The following is a 14256-nucleotide window of genomic DNA, read 5'->3' as shown; positions in this document are numbered from 1 at the left end:
TCAAAGACTCCCATGTATGAAGCAAAGTAATATAGCTGGTTCTAGGAGGAAAATGCTAATCTTTGGAGACCAAAACTGCTTGAGTATAATATGTGTATACAAAGTGCGATTTGGCTATAGTGCTGCCTTCCCTACCTCACTAAAATCACACATCATCAACAACTAAGTCCTCATATACGACCTCTCCTTCCCCTAAACCTATTCTTTGGCAGATGAAGACAAAACCGGTCTACAAAGTGTAATTAGGGGCTTGCCAATATTAGGTTCACCATATAAAGTGCGTTATTTGACACAATAGTTCTACGTAGATTCTAATTTAATACCGTATTTGCCGCAATTTAAGATTATACTGATATTCATTTTTTCTACACAGGTCACAGTTATCAATCTAAGGAACATACAGTTAATTCTCTTGATTTATATGCTTTGTTTGACTTTACATTATTTTCTTTTGCACATCAATTTGTGATTATATGATGAATATACTGCTGAAAGAATGTGTAGACCCACTGGAAACTCTTCCTGCCTACAATATATCAGCTACCTGCAGTAAGATCTCACCGTTATCCAAATCCTTCTTCTCCTGACACCTCTGCCACCGTTACATTTCACAAGCAGAAGGAACAACAGTATTTGCCAAAAGTAGTGGCTTTGAATCTGAGTGAGGTTCCAAAAGAAAAGACACTGTAAATGGCAGGATATGCCAGCATATCATGGTATAGGCAGGTAATTACTGAGGTCATTGGTCGGTATGACATCCTTTTTTTTTTACGGATTCTGCCCCACACAGATAAATCCCCATGAAAATCATCTAAACAAAGTTTGTCCTAACTTTAAAGTCACTTTTTAACGTGATTACATGTTGAGAAGTTATCGCCTTGTCTAACACTAATGTGACAGCACTGCAGCAACACTTCTTTTTTTATAATCTTTTATTCTTTCATTATAAAGTTGTTAGCCTCACTATATTCATGTAGTCCTACAACATTGAGCCAAGAGCCAGTAGCCATTAAAGATGACCACGGGGCTGTCACAGCCAAAAATACGATCTCTATAATATCATTTTGCAAGTGGAGCAGGGCACTCGATAATTTTTATTGGGACTTTGGCTCATTCCTTGGGAATGTCCTTTGTTACCATACTTCATGTGCAAAGGAAACTACTGCAAACGTACCAGGGCAAGATCCTACCGTTGAACAGTCCTGGATATGCACCACAGAGGAGGCAGCATGAAACGTGTCACTGTCTGCGGTGTCCTCTCATAGTTTGAAGTACCAGGACCACGCGGGGCCCCCAGAGTCAAACCCTCCTCACTCCTCACTCTCCTCCTCGTCCCCCTTGGTGCCTTTACTCCAGCGCTGGAAGCAATGAACAGTTGAAGCCAGGAAGAAGCTTGTCATGATGGCCACCACGGACACGGAGATGCCAGAAAAAATGATGATGAGCAGGTCTGTCAGAGTTAATGTGGCCTGGCACTCGCGGAAGCTGTCCTTGGAGAGCTGGGTCAGGGAAACACGTCTTCCGTCCATGGGGAGGGAGCACTCCATGCCCTCCACCCCTGCAATGAAACAGGAAATGGGATTAGACAGATTTACTGGACCTGCAGTGAATAATGTCACGTTCATGGACATTTAGATAAATGCATTCGCATGGCAGCCACTCAGAAATGACATCATACAGCAGAACAAGCAAGCACTGCAGCTGCGTCTGCACTCCACAGATCTAAAAAGCTAATTTATGTCCCTAATTTAGAATTTAAGGGGATGCATATATGCTCATTAGAGACACAGCTCACACCTGGTCAGAGCTCTGACGTGATCGGAGATAGAGTGCATATTTTGGAAGGTGTTTTGTTTTTGCTCAAGTATATAATTCAGAAAGTGTTGTGTTGTAAAAGATGTGTATTCAACACAGCAATGCAGTTATTTTTCCCAAGAGTGGGAGTTGATTTAATAACTGTTAGGTCAATCGGAAGTCGTCACTTATGAGATGGAGTTGCACTGTGTATACAGTCCACCCACCCACAATATGACTGCAGGTTCTTTGGAAATAAAGTTGAACTACTAAGAAACTCTGAACCTCAGTGATACTGTTAACGTATAGTCTAGTGTCAACTATATATCTATATAGAATATTTTAAATAATTTGTGCTGTTAGAGAGGCTTTATTTTTCGGCTTAATATGTCTGTCGTGCAGTGTAGGCTGCCATTGATGTTTTTACTTTGACAAGATGATAAATTCATTTGCATCTTTTGTTAATGGTTTGGAGACTAAACTATACAACCTTTTGGAATCATTTTAATTTCAGCTGCATAAGGCACATCTTTAGAATTATCTTCCCCATTGAATATAACGCCTGGTCGCATCTCAAAAACGTACTGATGTTACAGTTAACAGTCTGAGACAGGGGCACCTTGAACAAACGCATCTCACAATGAAAGTACGATAAATCAGCAAGCGCTGCTCTTCTCCCTGTCCCGGTAACTTTCACCTAGTTCTATTGTTCAGACATCATTTCAAAGGGAGAGGTCGTTGGCGTCGGCCCTTTTGTGTTTCAAGGGTGCAAGCCTTCCAGTGAGTCTTTTTTTCCGGCTCATGACTACAAAAGAGATATAGCCTCGATCATTAGATAGTTTGAACACAGCTACATGTTAAAGTCTGGTCACTGACGCTACCACTGAGGCTGCAGTTGAGGGTGTTCACTTTCACATGCTTACGGACGCTTTGATTGAACTAGTTTGTTAACCTTAAAGTTTGATTTAAAGTGCTCATTAGAGACACAACACCAATAAGATAAGATAAGATAAGATAAGATAATCCTTTATTAGTCCCGCAGCGGGGAAATTTGCAGACTTACAACAGCGTAGAGTAAAGTGCACACAAGAGACATAGTAGAAGAAGACAAGCTAAAAATAAAAAATAAAAAATGAAAAATAAAAATAAAATAAAACAAGTATTATAAATAAGCAATAAAAAAAAAACCAGTAGAAAAAACAACAATAACTGAAATATTATATTTACAGACAGAGAAAAAAACAACAACTATTTTAACTAGTAGCAATCAATGACGCTTACAGTATCTCGTAGCACTGCTAACACTTCAGACCATAATCCACACAGCCAGTAACTACCTTCATATTTGCACTGACTGTATGGTGAAACTAGACATATTGATGTGAATGTTCTCTTATATGTGGGTAGAGATGAAGCCGTGTGATGTGGGTGGTTGGTTTTACTGGTACTGCACATGCTAATGCACACACTTGGCAGTACATCAATTCTGGGTCTTTGCTCAACAGTCAGCACAATTCACAGTATGTTTTGTAATAAAACAAATGCAGTAGCTGCTCTGATTTGATTTGCTACAAAACTGCCTTAATTCTGAATGGAGACTACATTTAAATGTTATTACAGCAAAGAGAATAATATAAATATATAATAATAACCATGAAACTCCACTAAGAATGAAATAACAATGAAATAATGTGCTTGTAGTCAGTTGATATGTAAAACCCTGGTTAAGATTTGCAAATGTATGTAAAGAAAAACGCTTGAATCTGCTTCATACGTTTTAAGTGACAATGGAAAGAGAAATAATGGAAATAAGTGATGGCATGGAATTGGTTTCCATGCTCCTCCGCTTGACTCTCTACAGTATTAATTAGGTTTGTAACTGAACTCTTTAAGAGCTCAATAAAACTTAGTGACACTAATCCCTTTACACAAGATACAGATTCTCACATTTCCTATAACATTCAATTAGTGGACACAAGATACACACATACAGCACGCATAAAAAAGCCAACACAAGTTGTGTTTTTATTATATATCCAATGCATGTTTGTTTATCTTAACATATATAATCTTGAAAATATTCTGCCTGTATTGTAGACTTTTGTCTGATGAAGGTCTGTTTGAACAAAAGCCTTGACTATTAACTATTTGTATAGTATTATAGTAAGTATTTGCAATGGAGCATGCAGATGTTTTGATCTCTTTTGATTCACAATTTTTTTTGCATCCAGCAACTTCTTGAGTTAGATCCAAACTTTTTTTTGCAAGACTACAATTTCAACCATGATACATTGCACAATTGACTGTCTCAACATAATTGCATTGCCAGGCAACAGCTTGGGTCCATGTTTACTTCCTGTCATCAGATGTCATTGCCCATAGAAATAACCGGAGATTCCCATTAAAATCAACGTAGCAGGATCACCAGAGCGGCGGCCATGTTTATGTGTATCTTTACCTTTTGCGAGTGTGGTAACTTCCGTATAAGATAAACCTGTCTACGGCAAGTCGTGAACTTACTGAGGTGTGGTTTTGCCAATAATAACTGAATCAAGCAGTGGAGTCAATGCTTCATTGACACATCGCTATTGCCAGATGATTGACAATTTTCCGTAAACATAAAGGCATTAAAGAATGGTGGAATTAGCAAGGTATCTATCTAACTGACAGATAGCTGGCTGATTCCTCCGCCTCACTCCCCGCTGCTTACATGAGGAAAGTTTAACTACAAACAGTGATGGATGGTGCTGATCACTAGAGGCCATTATACACATATCTCCTTTAACAATGTGTTCAATTCCCAAGTCCTCTTCACAATTTTTGACATGATTTGAGCTTTTAAATAAAGCAACTGCATGCTAGAAAAGCTCCACAGAAAACTCAAGCAGCTTGGATCAGGATCACGTTAAGTGATTCAGCAGCAAGAAAGAGGCTCCAAACTGGTTAGGAGCCAATACCAACAATCCTGGAGGAGCCACAGAGGAACACTCTGGTTCCTGGCATGAAGGATTGTAAGGCACGACTACCGTATGTGTCTGAGAAAACTGCCCAGTCAAACTGCCTGAGTAACAATCAAGTCTATGGTTGAGGAAAAAGGCACTTTTTCAGTGCTTGTTCACGTACATTTGAAGACATCGCAGTCAGTTTTTGTTGGGTTGCCTTAAAAACATGTGATTCAACGAGACATTCAGATTTGTCTCCCCTTATGTCACATGCAGGCTCATTAGAATATGCACCCTCCGTTTCAGACAGAAGGTGAATACAGGTTTATTCAGACGGACAGTATAAGAAGATGATGTGTTTTTTTTTTTTTTTTTAATATGTTCTAGCAGAAACGCAAAAAGCAGGTATGACCCTAAAAATCAGCGTGGCCCCTTTAAGAGACGTTAAATCTCAACGGTGACAGTTATAAAACGAAAATGTTTTGTTTTGTGTCAAATCTCATAATCAAAGAATTGTGTTGCCTTGCTAACCATATGGCTCACACTTTGTAAACAGCAGTTCCGTTTCCAAATCACATTATGGCTCAGCAGGGGTTTTATGGAGAGTTTCTTTGTTTTTTGCTGCAACACTTCCAACTTCTCTCACAACATTTTGTGGATAGTTGTGGTTGGACTTTTGACTTTATAAAAATGCAATGTGTGGTTATTTTTCTTATTCATATTGTATTGTTCTTCTGGTTGCCATATACGGTAGCTATAGAGATATACTCTTGATTTTGTCCAAAATTAATCCTTTTTATATAGAGAAAGTAATCAAAATTGCAAATAGGGTATTCAGAAAGTGGCAGACACGGACCGAATGTACTGACCTTGTTTTAATTCATTTCCAGACAGCAGTTTGAGTGGTAGAAATAAACAAAAAATCATCTTTAGCATCACACAAAGACAACGAAAACATTGAATACATTTAAAAGTCCAATATTTCGGAGCACCTGTCCTGTCTTTCTATGCCTGTGATAAATGGATAATTATCATATTCACAGTCAGAGATCACCTTGGAGACCTGGCCTTTGAGACAGCCCTGTCTGGTCTTGCCTGTCCTACAGTAGATGCTTGATTTATAGCATCCGAGACTTAAAATGTACCTGAAATGTACACGAACATATCGATTTTTTCATATATTTGTCATTTATTTGAATATAATTACACATTGAATGTACCCTACAGCGAAACACAGGGTTTGCAGGGAGAGATAGTGGCTTTCCACTGTTGCAGTTAAGAGCTACAAATGACACAATAGGGCACACAGGCTCATTACACTGCCTGACAAAAGGGGGATTACTGAACAGCTGTGGTATTTGTCCCAAAGTGGAATCTTCTGGAACAAACACCATGATTATAGTTTCTCCGTATTACAGCCTGTCGGTGACAAGACGTGCACATCTTCCACTGAGGGAGGGTTTCCGGATTTATCCAAAGTGACCTCAGATTAGAGTCATAGGACACTAAAACATATGTAAGTGCTTCCTTCTTTTGTTGACTGTGGGCTGCTTTATGCCAAACAAAAATCTGTATTCAAACACAGCCTAAACTACTACAGCTCTTTAAAAAATGCTTGTGACAGGTCAGCATGCTATTTTTTGACACTTGTATCTCCCACTTAGCAAGCACAATTGTGTCAACAAACCGGCAGCAAAATGACTGCAGTCAAATCCATTATTTTGACAATCTATTCAGCCGATTTAAAAAAGGAGCTATTTTGTTTGCTGGTTACACTAATTAACAAATCACAAAAAATATGTCACACAATAATAGCACACACAAATTTCCATTAACCTTGTGTAACTACAGGGCTGACGAACTGCTACTGTATCATAGGAAAAAAAGGTCTCCCAAATCCAAATAAAGGGAGGTAATGTTTGTTTTCCCACCCTGCCAGTGCTGTGTGAATAAATTGTTACCATACTGAATAGCCAAAAGCAACAAAATATATATTGACAAGTTACTTAAATGTTCTTCACTTAACACTGGACTTAAAGTTGCCTGTAGGACTCAAGAAATAGCGGGCCAAAGTAGCATAATAAGTGTAAGCTGACTGACAAATGTTACTTGCTAAAAATATATAATTACTACCCTCAGACACTAGTTTTTGGAGCCAACAGTTTAGGATTCTTGGCAGCCACCTCTTTTAATATAGTCTGTTTACACTCAGATAAAGTTTTGTATTGTAAAACAAATGTCAAATTTGGTGCTTTTCATATCCAGGTATTCATATCACCTGCTGTTTAACACACAGTTTAAGTATCAAAGTTTTGACATTCAAACATTGATGTGCTAGTTTAAGAGAGAAAGAGCCACAGAAAGAGAGTTTCCAGCAGTTTATAAGGTAGTTTGGGAGAGATATTAACCTTGTTTGCTGCTTATACCGATTTTATTTAATGTAATTCCCTATTTGGAACTAGAGCTGCAGACTTGAGTCTGTGTGATTTGATGTCCTAGGATTATATGAATCGGTAAAAAACAAGTCTCAGTCTCTTCACAAAAACTTATAATAAAAGCTGTTCACTGTATATATTTGAGACCTCAGCCCACGGACTGTGGCAGAGAAAACCTTGACGCATAAACAGTCACTTTAAGATAATATTTAACAGAAAAAAATTGTAACGAAAAAACTAAACTTCATATGCATAGCAGCTGTCACACAAATAATGCAGCCAAAAGCGCTTTACACAAGAAAAATAAAGAAATAAAAATAAGTTCCCATATGTGCAGCACGCACATTTTAAATAGATAAACACTACAGCAAAAAGGACTTTATAGTTTCGTTCTCATAAAGTATCTCAGTGGATGACATTTTTTAATAAAAGCTATGTACAGTGGGTCAATATCAGCTTTAGAAATGATACAATACAATTTTGGAATTCATAAATGACCCACCACTGTGGTCACAAAGAAGTGTGGCCGGAGCAGGCACCATAATGTAACACAAATCATGCCCTAACACTATCAGGTATGTCGGCCCACACAGCTATGTTACATTCCTGGCGCGGGCAGTCGATGGATTACATTTAGGATTACAGCCAGCCGAGGGGATAGGCTATCTGCCGTCTCAGCCTGTGATTGATCTACCTCTCTGTGACAGTCTGATATTGGAGGCTTGTATCTCCTCCCTCCCTCAACACCACACTGTCTGTCCAGATTGATCTCTGCACCAATCGCAAAAGGCAAAATCACCACAATCTCACATCTGGAGACTCATGAATGCCGACTGCTGCTCAAGTCTTCTCTTGCTCCCAAAACCGCTCGTGTCTAGACAATAAATAATCCATTTGTGATAATGACTCCCCAGAACTGTCCCCCTCCCTACTTTATCAATTGAGACAAATGTGCCACTCAAGTCCAATTCTAAAGAACCGAGAGGACATAATTACAGAGAGATGGAAGAATTATTCAGTCACGATCACATGAAGAAAGAGTCTGAGGGGAAATCAGAAGGGAAAGGGATGTGAGATGCATACAAGAAGAGGGCAGGAGTAGGAGGTGGAGAGGAACGGAATGTGTGTTGCAAATGCACATAATGACGAGCATTGGTGTGACAGTGGGGCGAGGGTGAATCACTCTGGAGGGAATTCCTTCTGTGTGGAGACTCACTGACATCACCGCAGCATGAGCACATTCACAACGTCTCATAACTAAAGCAACAAATTCCCCCAAAAACATGAGAGAAGGTATGCAACAAATCGCGTTTTAATCAATATTTAAAACATGAATAGACGTATTTTTCACATTTTAATCAATAAAAAAGCACTTAACTGTCACTGTTCATTACAATGAAACTGCTAAAAATGCATGTCTTAGCAAGTTGGGCTTCACACTCGACCACACATGGGCAGAGAGGAGAGTATCCATCATCCGCCATGCTGCCTGTGAAATAAACCCTATTGGCTTTTCACCTTTTATTTCTGACACTGGCAGATTATCCCTCTCTGCTTCTGCACACGCAGCAGCTGATGCTATCACGCTGTGTAATTCCGTCCACCTATCCACACTTTGCTCACCCTTGCCAGTACTCTCTCTCTCTCTCTCTCTCTCTCTATCTCGTTTCCCAACTTTAAATAAACATTAAATTAGGCCAAGATAAAAATAAGCTGTCAGCCTGTGTGATAATGAAATAGATATTTTCCCATCACTCACCCATAAAGATAGCAAGTAATGTGGTGCGAGTTCTACGTGGCATCACCTTTCTGAAATGTAGTGCTGCTCATATTTTCAGAGGTGCTCCTGCTGTGTGTTTACAGATCTCTGGGGAGCAACTCGATAGGCCAAAAGAAATCAGACTTTGACCCCGTCACATGAACTGCTACTTTGTAGTGAAACTGTTCAGGTCATGGCAAGTGTTGATAGCAATGCAATGATGGGCTTCAGCTTCAGTCTCTCTTGGGAGTTGGCCTGCTCTGCCCTGTAGGCAGCTCTGGCTCCAATTACCCCGGCCAATGTGCCGTAGAACTGTGTCGCTCTGAATTATACATGGCCTTTGTTCATCCTTAACCCAAGAGCACTGGAGACAGCAGTGGATCATGTTTACACCCATCACTCCATTGAAACATTTATGAGCCTGATTGGTGGTTTAAAAAACTTATATGTGTGTCTGTAGCATCTCAAAAGAAACACCTGACATGCATAGAAGACAGAAACATGTGGAATGAGATCTGTTTTTCTGTTTTTCTATCCCTACAAAAAGTCCAGAATTTGAAAGAGTTTTCCACCAACTCATCATGCTGACCTGCAGTAATCAAACTTATGCAAACAGAAGAGTGTGCTGCTCTGCGAACTTGAAATCACAGGGGAAATCAAGGAGTGAAAAATGGAATGGGAATTGGGTTTACAGCATGGGCTCTGCAGCTGCTACATTATGCAGGCCATCGCAGAGGGAGCCATGGATATAAATCTCAGGGGGCTTTCGAAAATAGCAGTACAGTTTCGTCTACGTTTTATTGACTATTTTTTAAATTAGGTTAAGGTTCTGTTTAATTATTTTGCTGGTTACTGAAAGTTCTGACATCCTGACGTCAGACAAATGATTGCTCTACTGAGGGAATCTATGTGCCTACCTTGTATTACCTGATTAGATGATTCCCAATGCCTGTACTTTTTCCTTGTGGTGGTTTTAATGGCATACTGTGTCTCAAATCCATTCTACAGGCTAATGCTTTATAGTAGTACTAAATATTTATAATAAACCTTTGTTGCAAGTAGTATAGAAGACATTAATGTAGTAATTTGTACTAACAGGAAATTATAAAAGATGTAGGCTATAAATTAAATGCTGATTTGGAACACTACTGCCATTTAAGTTTAATTTAATGACAGATTTTTTTTTTAAAGATTTGATATGTACTACTTTTGTTTTCTAAATTGCTTCTGGAGTTTATAACTATTATTTTTTTTTAAAAATCTTTAGTTTTTAATGTTTTTACAACAGTTCAGTTTGAACGCACTGCATCCAGATTAATATTTGATATAGCATGGAGTTAGGATACGGGGATCGTTTGTAGCAGCTTCAAACTCTTTGTGTTTTGATGATTAGTGGGGCTATTGGCTTTAAGAGAGGACACATTCACTGAATATTTAAAATGTAATTTTCTGGCCCGGTCAATGATTTGCTGTATGATGAATCAGACACGAGGATGCAACACCCACACGGACGGTAAAAGCACACTAATGTACATTTTTAAAGAGTAAATCATATCTCACTTGATTCCTATGATGAATGAGATACTAAGTTGAAGCACACGCACTCATGATTGTTGGTTAGAGTTGATACATATTGAAAAGCTTATCAAGTCAACCCCATTCACTAATGACTATCCATCTGTTATTTTGTAACCACTTCCAACACAGCGTTCCAGGGAATAGGTCAATGCATTTTTCCGCGGTCGAGAGCTCAGTCATTATGTTAATGAGGTCTGGCAGTATGATGCCTGCATGTGTGAACCGTCCGTGTTTGTAAGTTTGCACTTAGGAGGAACGAAAGGCAACAGTAGCATGCAGCTCACTCTAATCCCTCCTGCTACTTTGTGTTTATTTAACAGCCGTCTGTGCAACACTACAGTGCAAATGTCCCTGCAGAACTCTAAACAGTAGTGGAACAGAAGAGTCAAAACTGGTTATTGAGAAGACGTGTGATTAGGACTTCTTAGATTACATTCAATTTTGTCTATATACTAAAAGTCGTCCAGTAGCGACAGATTGTCCTAAACATGTTAAAGTTGCTATGTTAAACATATTCCATTGTCAATAACTAGTTGTGTCGTATTTTTTAACTGTACCACAGTGAGAAAAATAGAGCAACTGTTCTATAAATAGTACAAGACCAAAACTTGTTCAAACTTTTTCAGTTCAATGGAATGTTTTTGTCCTCTCTGACCTGTTACTGAACTAATTTGCATTGCCTTAGAAGAGAAGAATAATCACTATTCCTTTTGTGAAAATGTTATCTGTCATCCGACCCCCCCTGCATCATTAGCACCACAAAGTACATTCCAGACACCTTTTTTAATGGCCAAAGAAAATGATACAATACCACAAAAGACCCAGTGTAGACTACTTTAGATGTCCAACACAGATTACCCATACAATATGTGTGTGTGTCTGGTGGACTCGTCTCTGGGGTCGTAAAGTAAACGCTGGCTGATGGAGATGTAAGGACTGCATATGAAGTGAGATACACATTACTGACTCAATTTCAGGTTGTGTGATCACTGGGGCCAGTTGGCAGCAACGGCAGCAGCTTGGCCAGGCCTTTGGCTCCTTCTTTGTTGTTGATGTCTGCCTGGCCAGCGCTGCTAATGCAATTCATTATGCCTCGCAGGTTGACGACACTTAGAACCTGTGATTAATGTATTTGCAGCCCGTTACTGGGGGGAATAAGGTTTTTCTTGCCAGTTTATCAACTTTGCTTCCTCGCAGTCCCTAACTTGTTTGATTTTGGGGGCAATGGAGACAAACCCTTAGAGGAAAGCAGAAGCAGTATCAATAGCACAGAACACCATGACCTATATGTATATAGGAAGTTTGCTTTTGAGTTGTCAGCAGTTTGCAACAGCTAAACAGTTTTAAAGGGAGTTAAAGTAAAGCTTTTGTGACACAGAACAAGATTTAATTTATATTTGCAAATTGGAAAATCGAAATAGAATAGTTTATTCCACTGCTATTTATGCGTTGGACAAAAAAAGGTTCTTTGTATATACAGGTCATCTCACACCCCAAACAACCTTGGAACATTGACAGATAAAAACGTTCCAACTCCTTATCTGTAACTTTATACACAACACCCGGCACCCAAACATTGTGTACTGTTTTTAAAAACATATTGAGTTATGTTTTTAAAATGCACCTTGAACGTTCATGGTACATTTTTCCACAATCATATACCAAATCACGTCATATTTCCAATCTCCACTCTGATCTGAATATGATAACAGCACGAGCTACTAGTCATGTGTGGCTGAACTGTCAGATCTGTTTATGTTTCCTCCTCTGCTCCCACGTGCTGGCTTGCACTTATGAGATGACTGCTCCCTGTGTCCTTTTGTAAGGGCATTAATAGTAATATACATATGGCTGACCTTCAGTCAAATCATGTATGGTTTCCTCTTAACAAAACATTATTATGATTTCTGAATAAATTGCTTCTGGCAGGTGTCTTAGACTCTCAACATGAATAATATAAGCACAGATTGTAATGGTTTGCATTTTATATCTTACAACCTTCTAGAATCCAATATCTTGGGATGTTGAGACCAATCAGCTCCATGTAAGCAGATCTCACCGGCAGAAGAATACGTCTACAGGGACACGGTGATCCCCTTTGTCTTTTGTTGTTCCTTGGATATGCATGCACACATTCACTCGAGCACACCAAAAAAACTCCAGCCCTGTTATCTAACTCTACCCTCCAGGCCGACTCACATTGGTAGACAGAGTCCATAGTATGGGCCGAAAAATCCACAAGGATAGAGCGGAGAAAGAGAAGGGGTTGGATTTTCATTGGCGCAGGAAGAAAATAATTGATGATATTGCTGAATTACAGTGTCCACCAAATGGCTGGTATTATATAAATACATATTATATAAAAATAAACCGCAAATTGATCGATACCACGCAGGATAGAGGTCAGTGTTTATATGCATGGTGAAATGTGGAACCAGTGAAACTGCAAGCTGTTGTTCCTAACGTGAGTTTATTTGTTTCTTGTTCCAGATTGGACAACGCAGCATTTTGAATTGTCTTGCTCTGTATTTAGAAATGAATCAAATTAAAAAACAAAGCATCCCTTTACACTTTCAAACCGGTGCTATTGTCTCTTATTACACAGTCAGTCTCACACATTATATGCGATGTGAGTCGAGGAAGAAAGAGACTAAATTAGAAAAAGGGAGAGGGAGAGGGAGGGGGTGGGGGTGGGGGTGGGGGTTCCCTCTCCTACAGGGAAAACATAAATAGACCAGAGCTGTGTTTTGGCAGTGGATTTGCAGTAATACCGTTTGTACGTTGCGCTCAGATACACATTATTTGGGTCAAGCACATGGAAAGCAAATGCTTCTTAGATGCTTCTACTTACCGTTTGGAAGCTTGTTACTGTTCTCCATCAGCCATGCGAACAGGTTGGCAAAGTTGCAGTTGCACACCCAGGGGTTGCCCTCTAGCCTCACCGCCCGCAGGGAGGGCAACTGACTCAGTGCCCCCACCTCGAGCGTAGACAGTGCGTTACGCTCCAGTTCCAGCTCTCTCAGGGAGGTGAGGCCGAGGAACGCGTCCTCGTTCACCATGCTCAGATACGGGTTGTTGCCCAGCCGTAGTTTGATCAGGCTCCGGGACTCCCCAAAAGTCCCCTTGGGGATTTCAGTCAGGTTGTTGCTGCCCAGGTCCAGGAAGACCAGCCTGGAGGAGGTGCTGAGAGTCCCCGGTTCTATGTGGGAGAGGGAGTTGTTCCGGAGGTCCAGGTAGACCAAGTCGCTGTACAGAACCAGGAAGTCCGAGGGGATGCGGGGTATCCAGTTGTCGGCCAGCAACAGCCTGCGCACATCCAAGGGTATCTCACTGGGCAGACGGGTCAGCCCACGGCCGCTGCAGTCCACAGTGTGAGGATCCGGGCACATGCAGTTTGATGGGCAGTTTTCCCCCCGGGTCCATAAGACAGAGAACAGCAAGATGAGGATAGGTTGGAGCCAGCGGACACATGGCAACATGGTCGAGGGGGTGAAATGAATTAAGGGGGAAAGAGGCTCCGGGTAAGGGCGACTGATGGAGGGGAGGGCGGGGGTAGAGAACGAGAGGGTGAGGGTCAGAGGGCAGGAGATCAGGACAAGGGAGGGGAAGGGAAAAGTGAAGAGGAGTGGATGGGGATCAATCCTCGCCAAGGGACATCCTGCTGTTGTAGAGGTGGGAATCTGGAAGGGCTCAGGAACTGTGAGGAGGCAGAGCGGCGGAGAAAACTGTTCTCCAGGAGATCATGTAG

General features: G+C 40.4%; 1 protein-coding gene across 1 annotated transcript; it reads right to left on the bottom strand.

Annotated features, from left to right (window-relative positions):
• Window positions 1-1310: 1310 nt before the first annotated feature.
• Window positions 1311-13987, bottom strand: lrrc38b (leucine rich repeat containing 38b). The gene is made up of 2 exons (XM_054617795.1): window positions 13360-13987; window positions 1311-1558 (listed from the first exon to the last, which is right to left on the bottom strand). The coding sequence occupies exons 1-2, from the start codon at window positions 13985-13987 to the stop codon at window positions 1311-1313; spliced, it is 876 nt and encodes a 291-aa protein (XP_054473770.1).
• Window positions 13988-14256: the final 269 nt, after the last annotated feature.

This window comes from Anoplopoma fimbria, chromosome 17 (genome assembly GCF_027596085.1).
Source record: "Anoplopoma fimbria isolate UVic2021 breed Golden Eagle Sablefish chromosome 17, Afim_UVic_2022, whole genome shotgun sequence".
Taxonomy (NCBI): domain Eukaryota; kingdom Metazoa; phylum Chordata; class Actinopteri; order Perciformes; family Anoplopomatidae; genus Anoplopoma; species Anoplopoma fimbria.
The sequence above is the reverse complement of the archived record's forward strand: the minus strand, read 5'-3'. Positions and strand labels throughout refer to the sequence as shown.

Bases quoted from the DNA above. Each gene is read 5' to 3' on its own strand.
- lrrc38b (XM_054617795.1), bottom strand. From the start codon at position 13,987: ATGTTGCCATGTGTCCGCTGGCTCCAACCTATCCTCATCTTGCTGTTC. The intron at 1,559-13,359 runs GTAAGTAGAAGC...GTTTCATTGCAG, and splicing joins CAGTAACAAGCTTCCAAACG to GGGTGGAGGGCATGGAGTGC.